Raw genomic sequence first — 26,058 nt, forward strand, 5'->3', positions numbered from 1 at the left:
GGATCTGCAGAGAAGAATGGGCCAAACTCCCCAAATACAGGTGTGCCAAGCTTGTAGCATCATACCCAATAAGATGTGAGGCTGTAATCGCTGCCAAAGGTGCTTCAACAAAGTACTGAGTAAAGGGTCTGAATTACTTATGTAAATTAGATATTTCAGGGGGGGGGTTATATTTAAATTTGCAAAAATGTCTAAAAACCTGTTTTTGCTTTGTCATTATGGGGTATTGTGTGTAGATTGTGGGGGGAAAACAATGTAATACATTTTAGAATAAGGCTGTAACGTAACAAAATGTTGAAAAAGTGAAGGGGTCTGAATACTTTCCAAATGCACTGCAGATATCATAGGCCAGGCCTGCGTATTGGGTATGCTAGGGTTGGGGAAGAGGAAACAATGTCCTTCTCACCTGGTTATAGATGGATATCAATCATGCCTTCCTCCACTTCCTCTAGGTCTTCCTCTACAATCACTGAGTGAGAAGGAGGGAGGAAAAAAAGAGAAATAATAATAATAATAATAATAACGCACGCAGGCAGGCCAATATCCATCACTAATTCATACCCCAAAACGACCCATCAAATTCTATAACCACCTAAAAACAAGAGACCTCCCACTCCTACCACTACAAAGCCCTGAAATGCCAAGAGATGAAAATAGACAAAAGTCCCCTCATCCAGCTAGTCCTGAGGCTAAGTTCATTAACCACTACCAACCCAACAAAACCTCAGGACAGCACTCAGACAATCTGGTCCAACCAAATTATAACCAAACAAAAATACAATTATATTACCTATTGGGAAAACATTAACCATTCTCAAAGTAAACTTGAATGATATTTGGCTATAAAACGGACAGTCCATGGCCCAATGCCTACAAAATGTGGTGGAAACTGAGCTGCACTTCGTAATGTCCTGCCAAATGTACAACAATATAAGAGACTCATATTTCCCTCAGATTACAAGGACCCCAAAATAATCAGGGAACAAATTAGGTGAAATACCACAGTTTGCATTCATCGCAGCAAAATGTGTGACCTGTTGCGATTAGAAAAGTGCAAAAAGCTATATTTATTTTCCCTTTCCATTTGTACTTCTACTATTTGAACATTGTAACAACACTGTTGATAGTTAAGAAAAACGTTTCATACTTCTTTCTCTTTTGAAACTTGTGTGCTTAATGTTAACTGTCAATTTGTGATTGTTTATTTCACTTGCTTTGGCAATGTAAATAATATAATAATATGCCATTTAGCAGACGCTTTTATCCAAAGCGACTTACAGTCATGTGTGCATAAATTTTTACGTATGGGTGGTCCCGGGGATCGAACCCACTACCTTGGCGTTACAAGCGCCATGCTCTACCAATTGAGCTACAGAGGACCATTTCCCATGAACGAAAAGAGCGAGAGAGGAAGCGCGAGGGAGCGCAAGCGAAGGAGCGCGAGAAAGAGGGAGCGTGAGAGAGGAAGAGCGAGAGAGTGTCCATGGTTACCTGCTATATAGTCTGCTGGCTCTTACACCCATTAATAGCATTGCATACTCCATTAGACAAGGGCATTGCTGAACAGCATACAACTAAAAAAATATCCTTCTATAACACAGTGGTATACAGAGGGAACCATGCATTTCCAAGCGGTTTAATTGTGCCTGGATGTATGATTCATCCGCTCGTCACACGTTGCAGTGATTTTTGCACAACTATTTGTGGAGAGACAGAACACATTGCAAAGGGAGACACAGAACACATTGAAAAGGCAGCATGACAGAATGACAAAGGGATCGTCAAACAATTCTTTGAACTAAATGCTAATGGTCAACACAATCTCACACTCAATTCGTGCAAATATGTACAAAAAGTATTTCAGCAGATTTCATGCATTTATTTTTGCTTTTTAAAGTCATTTAGTAGAAGCTTTTATCCAGAGGGACTTACAGGAGCAATTTGGGTTAAGTGCCTTGCTCAAGGGCACAGACAGATTTTTCACCTAGTCGGCTCGGGGATTAGAACCAGCGACCTTTCGGTTACTGGCACAACGCTCTTAACCACTAAGCTTCCTGCCGCCCCTGTGTGGTTTAATTTGTGTGAAAAGACACACATTTTTGTGTGACTTAATTCGTAGGAAAATACATTTTTTGGGGGGGCAAACTTGTTCTTTAAACAATCTTTTGAAAGTTAGAGCAATGCATGCCAACAACCCAATATTGTTAATCAACCAGGTTGTCACCGAAATAATTATAATATAATAGTAGCCTTATGCCAATACTGTTTTCTATGCTTGTTTTCGCTTAATACTTTGGGATACTGGTGCACTTGTAGTCAGAAAGGCCCTTTTTTTGTGTAGACAACAGTAGACACAATTTTCTTCATAATGCATTTAATACAAGGCTATGTCGATTTTGTATTAATCAACACACTACTGTATATAAATGGACACTACCTGTTATAAAACAGATATTGCTCTCCATAAATAAATGGTGAGAAATGCTCAGTCTGAAGCCATTCGGTTATGGGCTTCACAGCCCTCTAATAATGATACAAGTTATATCACCTTAAAAAGGGTTTATTTACAACCTATGGGGTATAACATGTTGGGAATAGTGGTATAGGAGAGTCTGAAATGAATTAAATACCCTAAACCTAAGCTATGTTCAATGTCAGCAGCAATAGGACAGTCTGACATACAGTGGGAAGAACAAGTATTTGATACACTGCCGATTTTGCAGGTTTTCCTACTTACAAAGCATGTAGAGGTCTGTAATTTTTATCATAGGTACACTTCAACTGTGAGAGACGGAATCTAAAACAAAAATCCAGAAAATCACATTGTATGATTTTTAAGTAATTAATTTGCATTTTATTGCATGACATAAGTATTTGATCACCTACCAACCAGTAAGAATTCCGGCTCTCACAGACCTGTTAGTTTTTCTTTAAGAAGCCCTCCTGTTCTCCACTCATTACCTGTATTAACTGCACCTGTTTGAACTCGTTACCTGTATAAAAGACACCTGTCCACACACTCAATCAAACAGACTCCAACCTCTCCACAATGGCCAAGTCCAGAGAGCTGTGTAAGGACATCAGGGATAAAATTGTAGACCTGCACAAGGCTGGGATGGGCTACAGGACAATAGGCAAGCAGCTTGGTGAGAAGGCAACAACTGTTTGCGCAATTATTAGAAAATGGAAGAAGTTCAAGATGACGGTCAATCACCCTCGGTCTGGGGCTCCATGCAAGATCTCACCTCGTGGGGCATCAATGATCATGAGGAAGGTGAGGGATCAGCCCAGAACTACACGGCAGGACCTGGTCAATGACCTGAAGAGAGCTGGGACCACAGTCTCAAAGAAAACCATTAGTAACACACTACGTCGTCATGGATTAAAATCCTGTAGCGCACGCAAGGTCCCCCTGCTCAAGCCAGCGCATGTCCAGGCCCGTCTGAAGTTTGCCAATGACCATCTGGATGATCCAGAGGAGGAATGGGAGAAGGTCATGTGGTCTGATGAGACAAAAATAGAGCTTTTTGGTCTAAACTCCACTCGCTGTGTTTGGAGGAAGAAGAAGGATGAGTACAACCCCAAGAACACCATCCCAACCGTGAAGCATGGAGGTGGAAACATCATTCTTTGGGGATGCTTTTCTGCAAAGGGGACAGGACGACTGCACCGTATTGAGGGGAGGATGGATGGGGCCATGTATCGCGGCCAACAACCAACTTCCCTCAGTAAGAGCATTGAAGATGGGTCGTGGCTGGGTCTTCCAGCATGACAACGACCTGAAACACACAGCCAGGGCAACTAAGGAGTGGCTCCGTAAGAAGCATCTCAAGGTCCTGGAGTGGCCTAGCCAGTCTCCAGACCTGAACCCAATAGAAAATCTTTGGAGGGAGCTGAAAGTCTGTATTGCCCAGTGACAGCCCAAAACCTGAAGGATCTGGAGAAGGTCTGTATGGAGGAGTGGGCCAAAATCCCTGCTGCAGTGTGTGCAAACCTGGTCAAGACCTACAGGAAACGTATGATCTCTGTAATTGCAAACAAAGGTTTCTGTACCAAATATTAAGTTCTGCTTTTCTGATGTATCAAATACTTATGTCATGCAATAAAATGAAAATTAATTACTTAAAAATCATACAATGTGATTTTCTGCATTTTTGTTTTAGATTCCATCTCTCACAGTTGAAGTGTACCTGTGATAAAAAATGACAGACCTCTACATGCTTTGTAAGTAGGAAATCCTGCAAAATCGGCAGTGTATCAAATACTTGTTCTCCCCAATGTATAACCCCTAACTTGATTTCAGTCTTCGCCAATGAGAACCAACCAGCCTATCTTTGTCCTTCATGACTGGGAAAGGCCTCGATTCTAGGCTGTAGAAAATCCTACATCCATCTCATTACATCAGAACAGGATGGATCAACAGTGATTAATATTACTGGTAAGTTAACTTATGTAAATTAACAAATCAGAGGATTTTCTTCTGAATAACTGGTCAGGGCATAGCACTTTCCATTTAGCTTCAGGCAACTTTGAAGTAAGGCTTGATCACACCTGTAGTGACTACTTCTTTCCGTCATGCCTATTGTTGCTTATCCATTGTTCACTAGATATAGCAAGATGGCATAGCAGTGCGGTCGTGTTTTCAGTAGTATCCTCATGTAAATAGCAGGTTTTTTTGTTTAGTTTTTTTTCGTATATATTTCTCAATCTCACTTTCCATCCTTTAACTTTCCTGCAACCCGCCTCACCCAATGTGGAACGGATTCTATTATTTCTTCATACATTTTTATCCAGAACCTCTGGCTGAAACTAGCCAGCTAGCCAGCTAACTAGCTACTTGCTATTAGCCACCGTTAGCGGTCTTCACCATTGTCCGTGGCCGTGGCCTGCACTACCTACCAGCCAGCTCTAGCCTGGACAATTATTGGCCAGTCTGCACATCGCGCTATCGAGCCAGAGCATATCTGATTTTCTGCCGGAATCACTGGACCTTAACATCGGATCATCGCAACTAGCTAGCTGCAACCGAATGGCTGTTGTCGTTGTTGGCTAATCACCACTGTCCTGAAGCTAACCCCAGTTAGCCTTGAGCTAGCCTCGAGCCAGGCCCATCTCCCGGCTATCTACCCCTCTGTCCACCGGATGGGACCTCCTAGTGTTGACATGGAGCCCCGCCGATCCATCACGACTGGTCTGCCGACGTAATCGTCTGATGTGGTTTCAACAGGCTTCCCGTTGCGACGACCACGAAGATCCATCTGCTAGCCCCGGCCCGCTAGCACACGCAATCAACAGCCGTGCCTCCAGCTCGCCTGTAGCATAGCAGCCACTGAACTGCTCCCGGACTTACTTATTGCTGTTCACTGGACCTTAGGATCACTCAGCTACACAGCTGATGCCTGCTGGACTGTTCCTTTATACGGTACCCCATCCTGTTTATCTGTTTAGCCTCAGCTCAAACTTTCGTCGCCATTACCAGCTGTTGTCTTAGCTCTCTCGAATAACACCTGTGACTGCTTTATGCCTCTCTCCCATGTCAATATGCCATGCCTATTGCTGTTTTGGTTAGTTCTAATTGTACTTTTTCAATGTAGAGCCCCCAGTCCTGCTCAACCTGTCACATATAGCTCCTTTGTCCCACCCCCCACACACGCGGAGACCGGCTCAATCGGTGCCTCCAGTGATGCTCTCTTTTTCATTATTACCCAACGCTTAGGTTTACCTCCACTGTACTCATATCTTTCCATATCCTTGTCTGTACATAATGCCCTGAATCTATTCTACAACGGCCAGAAATCTGCCCCTTTTTCTCTCTGTACCCAACGCACTAGAAGACCAGTTCTTAAAGCCTTTAGCCGTATCCTTATTCTACTCCTCCTCTGTTCCTCTGGTAATGTAGAGGTTAACCCAGGCCCTGTAGCCCCCAGTATCACTCCTGCTCCCCAGGCGCTATCATTTGTTGACTTCTGTAACCGTAAAAGCCTTGGTTTCTTGCATGTTAACATCAGAAGCCTCCTCCCTGAGTTTGAGTTATTCACTGCGTTAGCACACTCCACCAACCCTGATGTTCTAGCAGTGTCTGAATCCTGGCTTAGGAAGGCCACCAAAGATTCTGACATTTCGATTCCCAACTACAACATTTTCCATCTAGATAGAACTGCCAAAGGGGGCGGAGTTGCAATCTACTGTAGAGAGAGCCTGCAGAGCTCTATCATACTATCCAGGTCTGTGCCCAAACAGTTTGAGCTTCTACTTCTAAAAATCCACCTTTCCAGAAATAAGTCTCTCACTGTTGCTGCTTGCTACAGCTACCCATAGTATGCGTTCCAGCAGGTATATCTCACTGGTCATCCCCAAAGCCAACACCTCCTTTGGTCGCCATTCCTTCCTGTTCTCTGCTGCAAATGACTGGAACGAACTGCAAAAATCTCTGAAGCTGGAGACACAGTGAGGAAAAAAAGTATTTGATCCCCTGCTGATTTTGTATGTTTTCCCACTGACAAAGAAATGATCAGTCTATAATTTTAATGGTATGTTCATTTGAACAGTGAGAGACAGAATAACAACAAAACAATCCAGAAAAACGCATGTCAAAAATGTTAAATCGATTTGCATTTTAATGAGGGAAATAAGTATTTGACCCCCTCTCAATCAGAAAGATTTCTGGCTCCCAGGTGTCTTTTATACAGGTAATGAGCTGAAATTAGGAGCACACTCTTAAAGGGAGTGCTCCTAATCTCAGCTTGTTACCTGTATAAAAGACACCTGTCCACAGAAGCAATCAATCAATCAGATTCCAAACTCCACCATGGCCAAGACCAAAGAGCTCTCCAAGGATGTCAGGGACAAGATTGTAGACCTACACAAGGCTGGAATGGGCTACAAGATCATCGCCAAGCAGCTTGATGAGAAGGTGACAACAGTTGGTGCGATTATTCGCAAATGGAAGAAACACAAAAGACCATTCAATCTCCCTCGGCCTGGGGCTCCATGCAAGATCTCACCTCGTGGAGTTGCAATGATCATGAGATTGGTGAGGAATCAGCCCAGAACTACACGGGAGAATCTTGTCAATGATCTCAAGGCAGCTGGGACCATAGTCACCAAGAAAATAATTGGTAACACACTACGTCGTGAAGGACTGAAATCCTGCAGCGCCCGCAAGGTCCCCCTGCTCAAGAAACCACATATACAGGGCCGTCTGAAGTTTGCCAATGAACATCTGAATGATTCAGACGAGAACTGGGTGAAAGTGTTGTGGTCAGATGAGACCAAAATCGAGCTCTTTGGCATCAACTCAACTCGCCGTGTTTGGAGGAGGAGGAATGCAGCCTATGACCCCAAGAACACCATCCCCACCGTCAAACATGGAGGTGGAAACGTTATGCTTTGGGGGTGTTTTTCTGCTAAGGGGACAGGACAACTTCACCGCATCAAAGGGACGATGGACGGGGCCATGTACCATCAAATCTTGGGTGAGAACCTCCTTCCCTCAACCAGGGCATTGAAAATGGGTAGTGGATGGGTATTCCAGCATGACAATGACCCAAAACACACGGCCAAAGCAACAAAGGAGTGGCTCAAGAAGAAGAACATTAAGGTCCTGGAATGGCCTAGCCAGTCTCCAGACCTTAATCCTATAGAAAAAATATGGAGGGAGCTGAAGGTTCGAGTTGCCAAACGTCAGCCTCGAAACCTTAATGACTTGGAGAAGATCTGCAAAAAGGAGTAGAACAAAATCCCTCCTGAGATGTGTGCAAACCTGGTGGCCAACTACAAGAAACGTCTGACCTCTGATTGCCAACAAGGGTTTTGCCACCAAGTACTAAGTAATGTTTTGCAGAGGGGTCAAATACTTATTTCCCTCATTCAAATGCAAATAGCTTAGTGGTTAAGAGCATTGTGCCAGTAACCGAAAGGTCGCTGGTTCTAATCCCTGAGCCGACTAGGTGAAAAATCTGTCGATGTGCCCTTGAGCAAGGCACTTAACCCTAATTGCTCCTGTAAGTCGCTCTGGATAAGAGTGTCTGCTAAAGGACGTAAATGTAAAAAATAACATTTTTGACATGCGTTTTTCTGGATTTTTGTTGTTGTTATTCTGTCTCTCACTGTTCAAATAAACCTACCATTAAAATAATAGACTGATCATGTCTGTCAGTGGGCAACGTACAAAATCAGCAGGGGATCAAATACGTTTTTCCCTCACTGTATGCTTAATTTAGAGTTAATGTAACTTCAGTTCTACAAACGTTGGGCTATATGTTTAGATTTTTTATACATTTTAAAAAGCTGCATGATGCGACGCTAATGATGATTTGAAAAAAAGTTGCTTGAAAGGCATGAGCTCTGCTTTGTTTTTTGTGCAGGCTGTACACACTTCTCATTCACAATTTGACAAGCACTTGATAATGCCTCGAACTTCACGGCAGCATCCCCTTTGTGGCCATAATGCACCCTAAAAAAATCCATGCCTTTGTTGTGCCCTTCTCCCTGAGTGCGCGCTCCGAAGTGCTCACTGAGTGCTGCACGTGCTCCATCACGTGATCGGGTCTTTCTCACAGGCTACAAGTGAAGACAGACACATCGGGGACGCAACTGCGCATGTCCTTATCCAATTCCGAGGTGCATATATTGAAGATATTGGAAGAACTGTCCACATTTACTTTTTGTCAGCCAACAAGATGAGTAGGCCTAACGAACAGCAAAAGCACTAGCATATGTCAATCTACTATCCCCCATAGTACAAAGGTTGACCTATTCTGTGCGAGAAATAAATATTCCAAACATAGTCTGGGACAGTTGTAGGATGCAAAAGATACCAAATTAATACAACCACTAGCATCAAAAAAACTTTAACGCAATGTGGCTGACACAACAGATCAGAACGTTTAGCTTAAAATGTTGATATAGAATTAGGCTATTTCTTCACATTATGAGCGCAGCAATGCGCACATGGCATTAGGCTATAAGCGGGAATGTTCCATTAGCGGGAAAACGCCATTATCAAATGTGACCGCAAATGCGATTATGCATGTAATGCTTTTATTATAAAGATGCGTTTTTAATGGTGAAAATTATCTTCCCCAAACTTGAAACTCACACGCTGCTTAATATAATGATAATATATTATTCATAAGTGATAGGCTAATATTGTCACCCATCAGACTATTCTTGATTTAATCTTGTCTTTACATATACTAAATATGAAATTTGTTTTAATTTAGAATGGACCATTATCATGCATCTGTCTCGAAACAGGGGCCGCGGAAAAAATACATATAATCAATGCACTTAAATAGCGGATGGAGGATGCTTTTCCCGTGATTCATTTCCATGTAGGCTATACTCCTGTTGTAAAGATAAGCAATGTGCTTAATATTAGGAAAGTTGAGAAATAAATAGTAGGCCTAGCCTATAGAAAGCTGATGGGATCCTCCTCTATTTAGTAGAGGCCATCACTCTGTTTTCTCACGCAATTGCATAGCCTATAGAAATGTTGCGCAACATGAGCTCATGGGCTCTCATGATGTGTTTGATTCGATTTTTGATTACATTTGCATTGATGTCAGAGTCATTAGAGGGCCAATAGAGTGCTGAGTACCAGGCAGTTAGCAAGTTTGGTAGGCTACTAATGACCATGAGCAGCATCAGAGCTTGGAGAAGCCTAATTCCTGTGACTAAACGGTCATGTGGAATTTGACTGTCTTCATGACTTGTGAACGCCGGTGTGGCGGTAATATGGTCACTGCTACAGCCCTATTCCCACCACTAGATCACATAACTAGACGTGAGCTGGACGCGATCCCAACGCTGCCACCAATGCAGCTTTTACTTTCTTCCGCTACAACAGGGACTCTAACCAGGGCTCATACGTGGCAAAGTGAGCTCTAACGGCTGTTGCCATGAAAGTAGTCCTCTGGGCAGAGGCAGTAGGCCTACAACGCTGACATATGCCTTGTTACAATAGCTTAAGTATATAACATGATTGACACGACCGTAATAATCATAATGAAACAGCCTTGGAGTGTAAGCCAACATAATTCATTATTTACATTACATTTACATTTTACATTTACGTCATTTAGCAGACGCTCTTATCCAGAGCGACTTACAGTTACTGCATACATTATTCTTTTTTATTTTCATACTGGCCCCCCATGGGAATCGAACCCACAACCCTGGCGTTGCAAATGCCATGCTCTACCAACTGAGCTACCTCCCTGCCGGCCATTCCCTCCCCTACCCTACCCTGGACGACGCTGGGCCAATTGTGCGCTGCCCCATTGGTCTACCGGTTGCGGCCGGCTACAGCAGAGCCTGGATTCGAACCAGGATCTCTAGTGGCACAGCTAGCACTGCGATGCAGTGCCTTAGACCACTGCGCCACTCGGGAGACAGCACTCGGGAGACAACATTAACCTGTTGAACTGCATTGATATGGCTTAATTGATCATAGACCAGACATGTTATAGTTGCAAATACCATGCAGTTGGTACCAGGGGAATTTAAACCAAAACTGATTTTTTTTGCAGGTCTTCTGTTTCTCCACATTTATTGAGAAATTCATTTTCCATCATGAAAATGTATCCCCATTCCCCAATCAAATACCTTCATCAATACCACAAAAAACCCCAGAGAAATACAGCTTTTTACTCCAATCTGGCAACCCTCATAAAATCCGACAGAGCACCATTATCCCAAAGTATTAAGTGAAAACAAGCCTAGAAAACAGCATTGGCATTAATAAAAATATACCGATCTGTGTGCCAGTTATTCATATGCACATTTTCATGGAACAGTTTAATTTAATTTATAATAAACTTCTTCATTTCTCAAAATCATTGTCATGTGGTTAATAAACATTCTATCCAAATGAAAATGATACAAACCTAAAAAGTAACTTCTATTGCCATTGCAAACTATGTAAAAAATAGCCTACATAAAGCCAACAAATATCCTGATAAAATAAATATCCTATAAATAACATTGGTTACACATGGCATGTCTGCAAAGAACTTGAAATATTGTATCAACTATTAACTGGGTCCGGCCCGAAGCTTGTGCTAGCGAACTTGCAACATTGTATAAAATATTCTGGGCCCTCAGAGTTTCCCATGCCAGTGAGCTCCAGACACACAAGTGTAGTCTAGGTTATTTGCGCAATGGATAAGAAGCAGTGCTTGACTTAGGCAGGAGCTCACCGGAGCGGAGTACCGACACCTAAAATGTTCTACTGCTTGAGCTCCTGTTCCTCCTATAGAATATTAGCTCAAAAGTATTGTGGAGCTCCTGCACCTAAATATACAGTGCATTCAGAAAGTATTCAGACCCGTTGACCTTTTCCACTTTGTCACGTTACAGCCTTATTCTAAAATGGATTAAATAGTTTTTTCCCTTATCAATGTACAAACAATACCCCATAATGACAAAGTAAAAACAGGTTTATCACATTTACATAAGTATTCAGACCCTTTACTCAGTACTTTGTTGAAGCACCTTTGGCAGCGATTACAGCCTCGAGTCTTCTTGGGTATGACGCTACAAGCTTGGCACACCTGTATTTGGGGAGTTTCTCCCATTCTCTGCAGATCCTCTCAAACTCTGTCAGGTTGGATGGGGAGCGTCACTGCACAGCTATTTTCAGGTCTCTCCAGAGATGTTCGATCGGGTTCAAGTCCGGGCTCTGGCTGGGCCGCTAAAGGACATTCAGAGACTTTTCCCGAAGCCACTCCTGCGTTGTCTTGGCTGTGTGCTTAGGGTCGTTGTCCTGCTAGAAGGTGAACCTTCGCCCCAGTCTGAGGTCTTCATCAAGGATCTCTCTGTACTTTGCTCTGTTCATCTTTGCCTCGATCCTGACTAGTCTCCCAGTCCATGCCGCTGAAAAACATCCCCACAGCTTCACCATGGGGATGTTGCCAGGTTTCCTCCAGACGTGACGCTTGGCATTCAGGCCAAAGAGTTCAATCTTGGTTTCATCAGACCAGATAATCTTGTTTCTCATGGTCTGAGAGTCCTTTAGGCGCCTTTTGGGAAACTCCAAGTGGGCTGTCATGTGCCTTTTACTGAGGAGTGGCTTCCGTCTGGCCACTCTACCATAAAGGCCTGATTGGTGGAGTGCTTCAGAGATGGTTGTCCTTCTGGAAGGTTCTCCCATCTCCACAGAGGAACTCTGAAGCTCTGTCAGAGTGACCATCTGGTTCTTGGTCACCTCCCTGACCAAGGTCCTTCTCCCCCGATTGCTCAGTTTGGCCGGGCGGCCAGCTCTAGGAAGATTCTTGGTGGTTACAAACTTCTTCCATTTAAGAATGATGGAGGCCACTGTGTTCCTGGGGACCTTCAATGCTGCATAAATGCTTTGGTACCCTTCCCCAGATCTGTGCCTCAACAAAATCCTGTCAACTGTGGGACCTTATATAGACAGGTGTGTGCGCCAAGCAATCAAATTTACCACAGGTGGACTCCAATCAAGTTGTAGAAACATCTCAAGGATGATCAATGGAAACAGGATGCACCTGAGCACAAATTTGAGTCTCATAGCAAAGGGTCTGAATACTTATGTAAATAAGCAACGCTCACCATCCAACCTGACAGAGCTTGAGAGGATCTGTAGAGAAGAATGGGAGAAACTCCCCAAATACAGGTGTGCCAAGAAGACTCGAGGCTGTAATCGCTGCCAAAGGTGCTTCAACAAAGTACTGAGTAAATGGTCTGAATACTTATGTAAATGTGATAGTTTTTTTTTTTTTTTTGTAAATTTGCAAACAATTCTAAAAACCTGTTTTTGCTTTGTCATTATGGGGTATTGTGTGTAGATTGATGAGTAATAAATAAATATTTAATCCATTTTAGAATAAGGCTGTAACGTAACAAAATGTGGAAAAAGTGAAGGGGTCTGAATACTTTCCGAATGCACTGTACACACACACATATATAAAAGTATATACATACATAATGTATATACACACACAGTATACTACTGCTCGACAAATGTTTTTAAATCTCCATCGACCAACAGCCTGTCGACCAAACAATCAACTACATCAACCAACAGCCTGTCGACCAAACAATCAATCAGTCGACTAATTTGGGTCAGCCCTAAAACATACTGTACCATTCCATCTCATAACCTTCTGTAAAGACTACCTGGTTGAAGTATGATGCTACTGGTTCTTGAGAAACACAAAATCTGAAGAATCGTGGTGAGATGTGGGCAATAGTATTAGTAGAACCAGATTGGAGGTTGAAGGGGGGGGGGGGGGTTCCTCACCTGTGTTCTGTAGGCTGGGTGGGGTGTTGGCCGGAGGGGGGAAGCTGTAGGAGCGGGCCTGGAGAGAGGGTGCGTGCTCGTGGCTGATGCTCTTGGTCCGTTTACGACACTCCACTGCCAGACGACCTTGACACGCCTTGTGACAGTTAATTCCACAAGCTGTCCGAGGGAGGGAGAGATGGGGGGAGAGAGAGGGGGAGGGGGAGAATAATTCAGAGAGGGGGGGGGGCAGGGAGAGAAAGAGGGAGAGAGATAGGGGAGAGGAAGATAAGAAGGAATGAGGGAAGAATGACGGTTTAGACCGGGAGGGAGAAAGAGTTGGAGGGAACGAGTGCAAGGTAAAGGAGGGTTGAGAGATCAGGGATGGGGAGGAGAGAGCGGCAACGTTTAAGAGAGATGGAGGGGTGCAAAAAGAAACATTGGGGCAAAGGGACGAGCGAGTGGCGAGAGGTAGGTGCTCTTACACACAGTGCAGATGCACACACACTGACACACACACACTGCCATGCAGACAGACCCTGACAACAGCTCTGACAACGAAGGACACTCTTGGAGTAGGTAAAAAAGGGGGAGCAGGGATGTCCAGGGTGGCAGTGAAAGAGATTCCGATCACACACACACACACACACACACACACACACTTACATTTTAGTCATTTAGCAGACGCTCTTATCCACACACTCTCCCATTCGTGCACTCACTCACTCATTGATTTCGAAACACCTCTCGCTCTCAGTAAAACGTCCACATCAGCGAAGGTTAGCTTTGATAAATGTCTCTGTATATAACACCCAGACTGATTCAGACTCCACACACACACGAGAGCGCCAGACACTCAGCACTTCTGTTCTACGCCATCTGCGACAAGCCAATTCATTTCAATTATCCTCCACCATCGTCTCTCCTACTCAGCGACTGGGGCTAACAATGGTAATGGAAATGAATGACTGGGGCCTCTCATTGGCTTCCACACATCTCATTAAGGCCCTCAGCAGAGTAGAGCAGACACACTGAAGCTGCATCCCAAACTGCACCCTATTTCCTACGTAGAGCACCACTTTTGACTAGGGCCCATAGGGCCATTTGGGATGCAGCCTGAGAGACAGACACAGTCTACTGAGTACAGAGTGTAGTACAGACAGAGATAAATGGTATGCTAATGTAGGTTGGCGCTAGCGGAAGTCTGCCGTGTGACTTTGAGCAGGTGAGGGGGACAGATTATAATTTGTCTTGAAGGTCGGTCTGTCTATATTTCCATGGATATGGTGAGAATTATTAGGGCTAGGAGTGTTTCCTGGTCAGGTTCACATGGTAAAACTCCTGGCCCTAGTGATGACACTTGTCGGGTGGTCAGGTTCAAATGCAGTCTGCTGTGTGTTTCTACAATGTGTCTACCCTTGAGACAGCTTCTACAAACAGTGTCCTGATGGAGACCCTCAAATCACAAAGGTTTATTTTATGATCCGGTGTGCTCTGTTCAAGTGTTTTCAAAGGGAGCCCTTTAAGGGGGTAATGTAATGTAGTCTGATATATTTACCATGGCTTCCATGCTGTTGACATGAAGCTCAAAGCCACCTTTGGTTCGAGTGACGATTGTTTGCATCAATGATGACAAAGGGAATTGGTAATTCAATGACGCCAAGTGTGGCAGAATTGATCAATTTTTTATTTCATAGCTATTTGAACTATTCAAGTTAGCTAAATGTATTGATTCTCTTACCTTTACACTTGTATCCCTGTTTGTAGAAGCCCCATATCTAGAGAGAGAGAGAGAGAGAGAGAGAGAGAGAGAGAGAGAGAGAGAGAGAGAGAGAGAGAGAGAGAGAGAGAGAGAGAGAGAGAGAGAGAGAGAGAGAGAGAGAGAGAGAGAGAGAGAGAGAGAGAGAGAGAGAGAGAGAGAGAGAGAGAGAGAGAGAGAGAGAGAGAGAGAGAGAGAGAGAGAGAGAGCGATAGTGAGAGAAGGAAGAGGGAGAAAAGTAATTTGTAACTTCTCTTCATGATATTCTTGGAACATGAAGCCAAGGAAGGGCGTCTAGTGACAGATTAGGGCAGAGTGACAGGGACAGGGATCAGAGAGAGAAGAGGATGACAAATGCGGAGAAGGAGCAGGTGGAAGTGGGGAGAGACAGCAAGGTAGAACGAGAGGGAAGTAGAGAGAGAGGAAGAAAGAGTGACAGGTAGAAAAAGAGAGCGAGGTAGAAAGAGAAAGAGTGACAGAAAGAGAGTGAGCATTAGAGGTAGAAAGAGATGGGGAGGTACAGGAACAGAGGGAGGTGTGGAGGAGAGGCAGAGGGAAGAGGAGGTGGGGGAGTGAGATCAAGCAGACGCTAGGAGCCCACCGCGGGGGTACAATGACATGAAAGACCTGTCCAGGAGATCACAGCCACATCAGAGATCTGAGGACAGAGAAAATAACCTGACCCTACACACACACACACACAGACAGACACATGGACAGACAGAGCCTCAATGCCACCAAAACACTTACCAGCCATAAGTTCAAAGAGAATTCCTTTCCTTTCAAAAACTACACCTTTCCTACACCAATAGAGGACTACAAAAACTCCCACCAGTCACCAAGAGGCCTCGAGCGTCCCCATGGCAAAGTCTCATTTCAACAAACATGACCTAATAGAGAGTTAAACACCAATCTTACAACTGGCCCCTTGAATAGCCTAGCCCTAGCCCCCAGAGCATTACAACACTCGCTCCCTGCCTGGCTTCGTACCAAATGGAACCCAATTCCTATTTAGTGCACTACTTTTGACCAGGTCCCTGGTAAAACATAGGGTATAGGGTGCCATTTGGGATGCACCCTCTATCTCCCAGCTTGAACTACACAGAGAGTACAGACACCCATTCACAAGGAGCTTTAAGCTCTAGCTCCATTAAGTAGGCGATAAGACTACAGCGGGGGCTGTCAGGAGAGAGATATTAAAACAATGTTGGATTACGAAGATATGTCTGAGTCACCAAAGGCCACTGAACTCCATAATGGTGCTGGGCAGCTTGTTTTTTTCATTGCGTTGTGGCTGAAAAATGTGAAGAAGTCAAAATATTATGTTTGACCCAGGGCTTGTCAAGGAGCCCAATTACCTCACTATCCCAGAACTGCATCTCCAAATAATTGGCATGGTGTAGACCAGACCCAATGATGATGCTGAATAATAATGCAGACACGTGTGGTTAGTATCTGTTCTCAGGTGCTACTATCTGTCACGGTTCCTAAGGCCAGGACTGAAATGGGGAAAAAGGATCATTCTCCTATAATGATCCTTTGTCTTGGAGCGAGCTGCAAAATAATTCGAACTGGAGGAGAGGGTATCGCTTGCTGAGTTTCAAGCTCTGATGGAAGACAATTTTATTTACCATTGTAATTGGTTTTTATTTTGCTCTTGTGTTGTATGTACACGGTGACTACTTCCTGCTGACCTCTTGCCAGGTCCCCCTCCAAAAATAGGTTTCTAACCTCAAGGGTTTCCTGGTTAAATCAAATGTGCCAATGTCGTAATTATAAATTTGTCTGGAACTTCCACAAAATGGCTGCACAGTCATAGGGGCCAGATGTGACGTGGCCATAGCCATCCCTGCCATTCTGTCCTAGGGGCTCTTTCACCATTCACCAATGAATTGATCAATCCATGCATTTAAAAAGGGAATAGTAGGGGAATATGGACCTAATTGTCTTTTGGAGTGAGTATTCAAAGCTCAAAGAGCCATAGCCATTTTGACTAAGGGACTATTTCAGCATTAAAAGCATCCATTTGTCAATCAATTAATCAATCTAGTTAAAAACTGTACATAAGTGTGAGGATGGATTTATAGATGGTCAAACTGACATTGTACTCACAAAGCCAGTGCAGTGTTCACAGAAGGTGGGCTTGACGTAGGTGGCCTCTGTGAAGGTGTGGATGAAGCCCATCTTACAGTTGAGCAGAGAGCTGGCCTTCATGAAGTAGTCGATCATCTCCTCTCTGCTGATCTTCCCATCTCTGGTGAGAGAGAGAGAGGGAAAGGGGGTGAGACAGAGACAGACAGAGACAGAGACAGAGCTGGTCCTAGGGCTCTGTTCACAAACACACCCCACAGAGCCCCAGGACAACAACAACACAATTAGACCCAACCAAATCATGAGAAAACAAAAAGATAATTACTTGACACATTGGAAAGAATTAACAAAAAAACAGAGCAAACTAGAATGCTATTTGGCCCTAAACAGAGAGTACACAGTGGCAGAATACCTGACCACTGTGACTGACCCAAACTTAAGGAAATATTTGACTATGTACAGACTCAGTGCGCATAGCCTTGCTATTGAGAAAGGCCGCCATAGGCAAACCTGGCTCTCAAGAGAAGACAGGCTATGTGCACACTGCCCACAAAATGAGGTGGAAACTGAGCTGCACGTCCTAACCTCCTGCCAAATGTATGACCATATTAGAGACACATATTTCTCTCAGATTACAAAGAATTCGAAAACAAACCCAATTTTGATAAACTCCCTTATCTACTGGGTGAAATACCACAGCGTGCCACCACAGCAGCAAGAAAAGGGCAACCAGTGAAGAACAAACACCATGGTAAATACAACCCATATTTATGTTTATTTATTTTCCCATTTGTACTTTAACTATTTGCACATTGTTACAACACTGTATATATACATAATATGACATTTGAAATGTCTTTATTCTTTTGGAACTTCTGAGTGTAATGTTTACTGTTAATATGTATTTCACTTTTGTTTACTATCTACTTCACTTGCTTTGGCAATGTTAACATACGTTTCCCATGCCAATAAAGCCATTAAATTAAATTGAGAGAGAGACAGAGACAGACAGAGACAGACAAAGAAATTAACAACATAATGTCTCCTTCCCTAATCTAACTGTGTGATTCTATTACGCATAGTATGGTTACAATATCAGTTATACGTGACTGTTGCTATGTAGCCTATGGTAGCAGTTGCCAAGATGCTGGTTTTGTCTCTCACTGGTTCTTGTCCAGTTCTCCAAACTTGCTGAGGTAGGGGAAGTTGTCCCTGATGATCTCAAACTCCTCCCTGGAGATGTGACCATCCCCATCCATGTCAAAGTTCTTGAAGACAGACTGTAACCGTGGAAACACACATCACTACAACATATCCGACATTCAAAACAAAGAGTACTATGGTTGTCATTCCAGTGACTTGTTGTGATTAATAAGAGGGTAGTGGAGAGGATAACTACTATGTTCCAAGCCAATAACATCCCTTCAACAACTTGTAATTAGTTATTTCAACCAAGCTGTGAGAGACTTAGCTAGCATAACGTACGTCCACCATCTTCTCTATGTGTTTGTTGATGACCGCAGGGTCGGCTTTGGGCTTCACCGACGCTGCCCACTCGTCAATCATCGAGGGCTTGGTGGCGGGAGCGGGGCCAGAGTTCTGCCAGACCAATGAGAAGACATGAGAGAACACGGGTGTTCAAATGTCATGAGAAGATTAACACATTGGTTTCCTACAAACTATAAGAATACATTGACTTCCTGTATAAGTTGTAAAAACATAAACTATAAGATATAATAAAGAAATGTGCTTCTTATTGGCTATAAGAACGCATTTGTTTCCTATTGGCCCCTGAGGGCCCTGACCCATAGCACTCACTGCTGGTTTAGCACTGCGTGGCTCTCTCTGTAGAGACAGCTGGTAGATCTCCTCCTCTGTGTGGTACTGGTCCAGAGACACCTGCAACATGGTCACATGGCAACTTTATTAATATAGCATGTGGATACCATGACAACAGGGGAGAGAAGGAGATTTTTAAAAAAGTATGTATTCTTGTTTTAAGAGGCATACTATTACTTTGTAGTAGCCAAACTTTAAAACTACCTGTTCACCTCAGAGCTACTTCCTTTTCAGTTGAAATGTATAGAACAAGGGTGAATAACCAACAGTGTACACAAGGATTTCAATGGGCTAAAAAGGTATACTAACCCAATAGATGTTATGTGTTTTCGCTCACATCTGACTGAGGAATCTAACATATTTCTCCGCCAAGTTAATATAGAGATTATTTCATATCAAGGACATGATAATGGAATCACCTTCCTTGTACAGGTCATCAAATAATAATAATAAACTAGGTGAAAAATATTGGACTGGTAGACTTGAAGGCTACTCCACAGTGAACCGTATTGCCATGGTTTCAAGCACATTGATTTAACTCAATCTCCTAACTTCTATCCAAACGAACCTGAAGTTGAATAAACTGTACAAAGCCAGTGAATATGATGATTGATGATTGTACCCTTCAACTCATGACTGTCAAGTTATTTCCTGATATTCTAAGAGTTTATTCGGGTTGGGCCGGGCTTATGGTTTGCGCAACATTACAACCTGTTTGAGACAAACGCGTGGCTGTGTGAGAAGCGCGCCTGTATCTCTCACCGAACTAGAATGAGATTCACTTTCTATGATCTCTCTCCCTCTCTCTGCTCTGATAGAAATGAGCCTGCAACTCTCATCTCTCCAGCGTTGCACTTAATAATTGACTTCATTATAGAATCATAGGTTCTGGAGGAGCCGCAGCACCCCTAATTAATTGAAATAAATTTGCCAAAGTTATAGAATTACTGCTGTCTGTTCAGAAAGAAATGAAATAATTCAGAATAGCCTACTACACCATGAGAAGGCCTATAATTTTTTTTGTATTATTGCTGTGGATTGTGTGTAGCCCAATAACAAGGCATAGCATACAGTCAGGAACGCGAGGCAAATCTGTCAGTGAACAGCATGCAGACAAAACAGGCCTTTCCCAAAATGTCAAATACAATCGCTGGAAAACACAGGTTGGAAAACAAATGGCTCCTGCTGAAAAGAGAAGACTCTAGTCTGTCTGCTGTAGGCTACCAAAATATTTGATCAACTTCCAAATATTGTTTTACAAGGTAAAACAAGACAGAAATATAGGCTTTTGGCACGAACACGTCATCCATCACCGGCGAGTAAGCTGAGCATCATTGGGTGAGTCAGTGAAACTGGAAAGCAGTTTTAGGACTTTCATTTTCTCCTCATATTGTAGCCTACAATATGTGTGTCTCCACACACCTAGGCCTAGGCTATTGATAGATTCAAGACAAGGTCTTTTTTATTGATCTCAGATTCTCAGTTTGTCAGTGTCAAAGTAGACTGTCATTTAGATAATTTGTGCAGTGTTAAAATGATGCAGAATTGCATGAAATGCATTTATAAAAGGCCAAATTTTTCCCGCACCCTAGGCTACTACAAATGTCCCCCATGTGTGCAACTTCTGTAAGTGCCTCTACTCTACTGCTCTATGCCACTACGCAAATGCCATGATATGCATGCAATGCTTTATTATAAAGGCAACAAAAAAAATCTCATACGTTCTAGTATCTCGGAGCTCCCCACCCCCCTCTCCCGCTCACTTTTAGTTCCGGCACCTCCGATTTACAAATTAAGCACTGCACATGACTCATAATGATAGGGCATACAATGGAAAGTAAATTATATGGCAATATCACATTCTAACAGTGTATGCCTTTTCAAAGAAGCTTCATCATTTTACTACAGAGGGGAACAGTCATGGCTATCAATATGACTAGCAGAAATCTGATTGCTTTTCGAGGTAGTCAGTCATTCTCGATTCCCCCTGGAACCTATTAGAATTAGCATTAGGTCATTAAGTCTATTAAGTCATCAAGCTCCCTCTCCATCCTTGGACTCCCACTAGATTCTTTCAACGGCAACAAAAAAAATCCTTCACTTTCAACTAATTCCTTACATTTGAGTGAAAATCCCCCTCTTATCCACACGCCATCATTGATTCCATTAATTTGTGGTAGATTGCTGTATTTCTCTCTCTCTCCCTCCTTCCTCACACAGTGTCATGTGATAGTATTGACAGTGGCATTACTGTAAGAGGGAAGCCTTTAGTTTCAAAAAATGTCTTGGAACGTAACTCCTGCATACATAACTATATTCTATTATTGTCAATGATGCATATCCTTGTGTGCCTCTAGTTCACCATTGAAACACATAACTGCCAGATATTTGAGAGATTTGTTGGCAGATTATATATAGTCAGTGTGTAAAAAAAAGTATACTTTTTAAACAAATAATCATCCTTCTGCCATCTTGGAGCAGCAGTTTCTAAATGACATAACCCAGATAAATATTGGTTACATCCAGATTAAATCTACAACAGATAAATTAGTAATAAGGGTGAAGGAATAAATGTCACCCCCCACATGTGGGGAATATATCTTAAACACATTTAATATATTTTCAATATGAATCCACATATCGCTCTAGCCTGGTCCAAGATCTGTTTGTGCCATCTTGCCAACTCCTATGGTCATTGTCACGGCAAGCTTGGCATTAGGAAGACAGCCCAAACAGATCTGTGACCAGGCTACATACAGTATGTGACACTAACCAAGTTGGTTGAGCAGGTCTGTGTTAATGCATCGGTACATAGAGCCATATATCCCACCATCCCCATATGTGGGGAATATACACTACCGTTCAAAAGTTTGGGGTCACTTAGAAATGTCCTTATTTTCAAAAGAAAATCATTTTTTTGGTCCATTAAAATAATATCAAATTGATCAGAAATACAGCGTAGACATTGTTAATGTTGTAAATGGCTATTGTAGCTGGAAACTGCTGATTTCTAATGGAATATCTACATAAAGCCATATCTCAGACTGCCCTTAATCTTTTCTTTTTATTGGCCAGTCTGAGATATGGCTTTGTCTTTGCAACTCTGCCTAGAAGGTCAGCATCCCAGTCGCCTCTTCACTGTTGACGTTAAGACTGGTGTTTTGCGGGTACTATTTAATGAGGCTGCCAGTTGAGGACCTGTGAGGCGTCTGTTTCTCAAACTAGACACTAATGTATTTTCTCGCATGGAATAGCCTTCATTTCTCAGAACAAGAATAGACTGACGAGTTTCAGAAGAAAGTTATTTGTTTCTGGCCATTTTGAGCCTGTAATCGAACCCACAATTGCTGATGCTCCAGATACTCAACTAGTCTCAAGAAGGCCAGTTTTATTGCTTCTTTAAATCAGCACAACAGTTTTCAGCTGTGCTAACATAATTGCAAAAGGGTTTTCTAATGATCAATTAGCCTTTTAAAATGATAAACTTGGATTAGCAAACACAACATGCCATTGGAACACAGGACTGATGGTTGCTGATAATGGGCCTCTGTATACCTATGTAGATATTCCATAAAAAATCAGCTACATTAGCCATTTACAACATTAACAATGTCTACCAGAAAATTGCTTTTCTTTCGAAAACAAGGACATTTCTAAGTGACCCCACATTTTTGAACGGTAGTGTATACTGAACAAAAATATAAACACAACATGTAAAGTGTTGGTCCCATGTTTCATGAGCTGAAATAAAAGATCCCAGAAATTGTCCATACGCACAAAAAGCGTAGTTCTCTGAGATGTTGTGCACATCCCTGTAGTGAGCATTTCTCCTTTGCCAAGATAATCCATCCACCTAACAGATGTGGCATATCAAGAAGTTGATTAAACAGCATGATCATTACACAGGTGCACCTTGTGCTGGGGACACAACGCCACAGATTTTTTTTTTTTTTTTTTTTTGAGGGAGTGTGCAATTGGCATGCTGACTGCAGGAATGTTCACCAGAGTTGTTGCCAGATAATTGAATGTTCATTTCTCTACCATAAGTATGTCCAACCGGCCTCACAACCGCAGACCAGTCCAGGACCTCCACATCCGGCTTCTTCACCTGCGTGATCGTCTGAGACCCCGTCACCCGGACAGCTGATGAAACTGTGGGTTTGCACAACCGAACAATTTCTGCACAAACTGTCAGAAACAGTCTCAGGGAAGCTCATCTGCGTGCTCGTCGTCCTTGACCTGACTACAGTTCAGCATTGTAACCGACTTCAGTGGGAAAATGCTCACCTTCGAGAGGACCACTGGCACGCTGGAGAAGTGTGCCCTTCAAAAGACGAATCCCGGTTTCAACTGTACCGGGCAGATGGCAGACAGCGTGTATGGCGTCGTGTGGGTGAGCGGTTTTCTGATGTCAACGTTGTGAACAGAGTGCCCCATGGTGGCGGTGCGGTTATTATGGGCAGGCATAAGCTACGGACAACGAAAACAATTGCATTTTATTGCAATTTGAATGCACAGAGATACCGTGATGAGATCCTGAGGCCCATTGTCATGCCATTCATCCGCCGCCAACACCTCATGTACACAATTAATGGAAGCTGGAAATGTCCCAGTTTTTCCATGGCCTGCATGCTCAGACATGTCACCCATTGAGCATGTTTGGTATGTTCTGGATCAACGTGTACGACAGCGTGTTCCAGTTCCCGCCAATATCCAGCAACTTCGCACAGCCATTGAAGAGGAGTGGGACAACATTCCACAGGCCACAATCAACAGCTTGATCAACTCTATGCGAAGGAGTTGTGTCTCGCTGCATGAGGCAAATGGTGGGCACACCAGATACTGACTGGTTTTCTGATCCAGGCCCATACCTTTTTTTTTTAAGGTATCTGTGACCAACAGAGGCATATCTGTATTCCCAGTCATGTGAAATCCATAGATTAGAGCCTAATGAATTTACTTAAATTGACTGATTTCCTTATATGAACCGTAACTCTGTAAAATCTTTGAAATTGTTACATGTCGTGTTTATATTTTTGTTCAGTGAATATATTTAATATACAATATGGCATGTTATATTTCACTGTATACGTGTCACTAACTGTGAGTAGATTGAGCAGGTCTGTGTTGGAATCAATGGTGGGTGGTGTGGTCTGGATCAGCGCCAGCTCCTGGAGGATGGCATACAGCTGTTGACACTTAGCCAGGTTGACCCTGCTCTTGCCCGGGTCGGCCCAGTCGGACAGTGCCACATGCACGGCAATCAGGTCCTTGAGGTGCACGCCCAGGATGGGGAAGCGGAAGCCTGTGCACTCGGAGAAGCGGCGGCGGTACTGGCTGTAGTTACCACAAGATGTCAACAACTCAATCAGGCTGTTGAACACCTGAGGGGATGGAGGGAGGAGGGGGATGGAGGGATGATTGAAGGAGGAGAGGAAGGATTGGTTAAGAGGGGGAGGGAAGCGTGTGTGGATTAACATTGTGTGATAGTAGATTTTCCAAATCCTTCATGTAACTGACAAGATGTCCTGATCTCTCCGTCTGTGATTTAAACTAATCCTTTCTGTTTTATGATGTGAGCTAATGTTCTCAGATAGTAATTGTGGTGACAACACCAGGCTGTTTGAAGAGTGATAACATAAAGTGTACATAAGGTATGAGATGAGCATAGTTAGTTCACCTTGTTGGTCTCGTTGCTGATGTGTGACTGGGTGTCTTTGAGACGAGATATAGAGCTGTTACTGAGCCCCCCCACTACCGCCATCAGAGTGTTGAAGTTCTGAAGCTGGAGCAGTCTCTATACGACAGAGAGAAGACAGAGGGGGATAAGGAGAAAATAAAATGCTGTTTTTTTTTTGTTGAGCACCCCTCCTACTTTCCTTTGTTTGCTAAGCTCACAGACCTACCTGAACTCCAAATGATGAACTAGCCTAGGCTGAGACAGAGAAGAGGTATAAGAAATATCAACGATTCAGAGAGACATGAGGCAGTGGGTGAGAGAAACATTGAGAGTGAGTGAGGGGTGAGAGACATGGAGGAAGAAGAGAAGCCAACGTGTGGGTGTAAGAGCCAGTGCCAACAAGGATTCAAGAGAGACGGAGGAGAAGAGGGAGACGGAACAATTGACAATGAGCCAGAGGAGTAAGCAAGTTATAAACAGTGATTTTGAGAGAGAGACAGACAGAGAGACAGAGAGAGACAATTTTCTCTTTAAGGGAAACCGAGAGGATTGGATGAAATTGGAGGCACACAAAGGCAGGAGATAACAGAAATCCCGGGAAGGTCACACATACACACTCCCTCTCACACACATATACACACACCAGCTAACCCACACACACACACAAACCTCAAGCAATAAGCTGCACTGCTTGCGCTACACTAGAATATTATAGGGTCTAGTCTAATAATACCATTCAAACAGTAGGAAGCACAGCACACGTTATAATCATTGTGTCACAGTTGCAGTAATACTTCTGTAAATGGAGCTCTGCAAGGCCAGAGCTTTGCCCTTCAGCCCACATGGCATCCAGTGAAAATCTATGGGCTCCCAGCTGTTTAGGAGGACTGCCAGCGGGCATCATTTGGTTAAGCTCAAATACCTGCCCTGACGCTCTGATCAATGGGCAAAGCTTTGTGGTAGAGTGGCTGGCTGGCATGATGGAGGCTCTACTAAACTGCTGTATAAAGCCCACTGACTAACAGTGACAGGTATCGATAACACAGGGAATATTAGGGTATCCTGTCGATATGCCGAAGCGTTCCACTGTGTGGGATAAGTAACGTACTGCATCAGGGCTGTGTGTGTGAGGGAGTTGTAAGTAACTACATAATGACTGACGTATACAATATCTGATGTATGATGGGAAATCCTGGCAAGCATTAAATTCCAAGATGGCATAGCAGTGCGGTCGTGTTCTTTGTTGTGTGTCTGTGTAAATAGCCAGTTTTTTGTATTTTTCCTATCACACTTTTCATCCTTCTACAAAATATACTTTCCTGCAACCCGCCTCACTCAATGTGGAACGGATTCTATTATTGACTTACCTTTTATCTAGAATCTCCAGTTGATACCAGCTAGCCAGCTAACTAGCTACTTGCTATTAGCCACCGTTAGCGGTTT

General features: G+C 43.3%; 1 protein-coding gene across 1 annotated transcript in view; it reads right to left on the bottom strand.

Moving 5' to 3' along the window:
- Positions 1–410: 410 nt before the first annotated feature.
- The window catches only part of LOC311112841 (RAS guanyl-releasing protein 2-like), a gene marked incomplete at both ends in the record, with an annotated part of 36,798 nt that continues 11,150 nt past the window's right edge, over positions 411–26,058 (bottom strand). The window contains 9 exons of the mRNA XM_084155972.1: positions 411–469; positions 13,268–13,426; positions 14,988–15,024; positions 17,118–17,259; positions 18,261–18,376; positions 18,582–18,695; positions 18,915–18,995; positions 24,038–24,319; positions 24,616–24,732. Of these exons, the coding sequence (XP_084012098.1) occupies positions 411–469; positions 13,268–13,426; positions 14,988–15,024; positions 17,118–17,259; positions 18,261–18,376; positions 18,582–18,695; positions 18,915–18,995; positions 24,038–24,319; positions 24,616–24,732 (1,107 nt within the window). The remainder of the gene's footprint in view (positions 470–13,267; positions 13,427–14,987; positions 15,025–17,117; positions 17,260–18,260; positions 18,377–18,581; positions 18,696–18,914; positions 18,996–24,037; positions 24,320–24,615; positions 24,733–26,058) is intronic.

This window comes from Coregonus lavaretus (genome assembly GCF_964263955.1).
Source record: "Coregonus lavaretus genome assembly, chromosome: 39".
Classification (NCBI taxonomy): Eukaryota; Metazoa; Chordata; class Actinopteri; order Salmoniformes; family Salmonidae; genus Coregonus; species Coregonus lavaretus.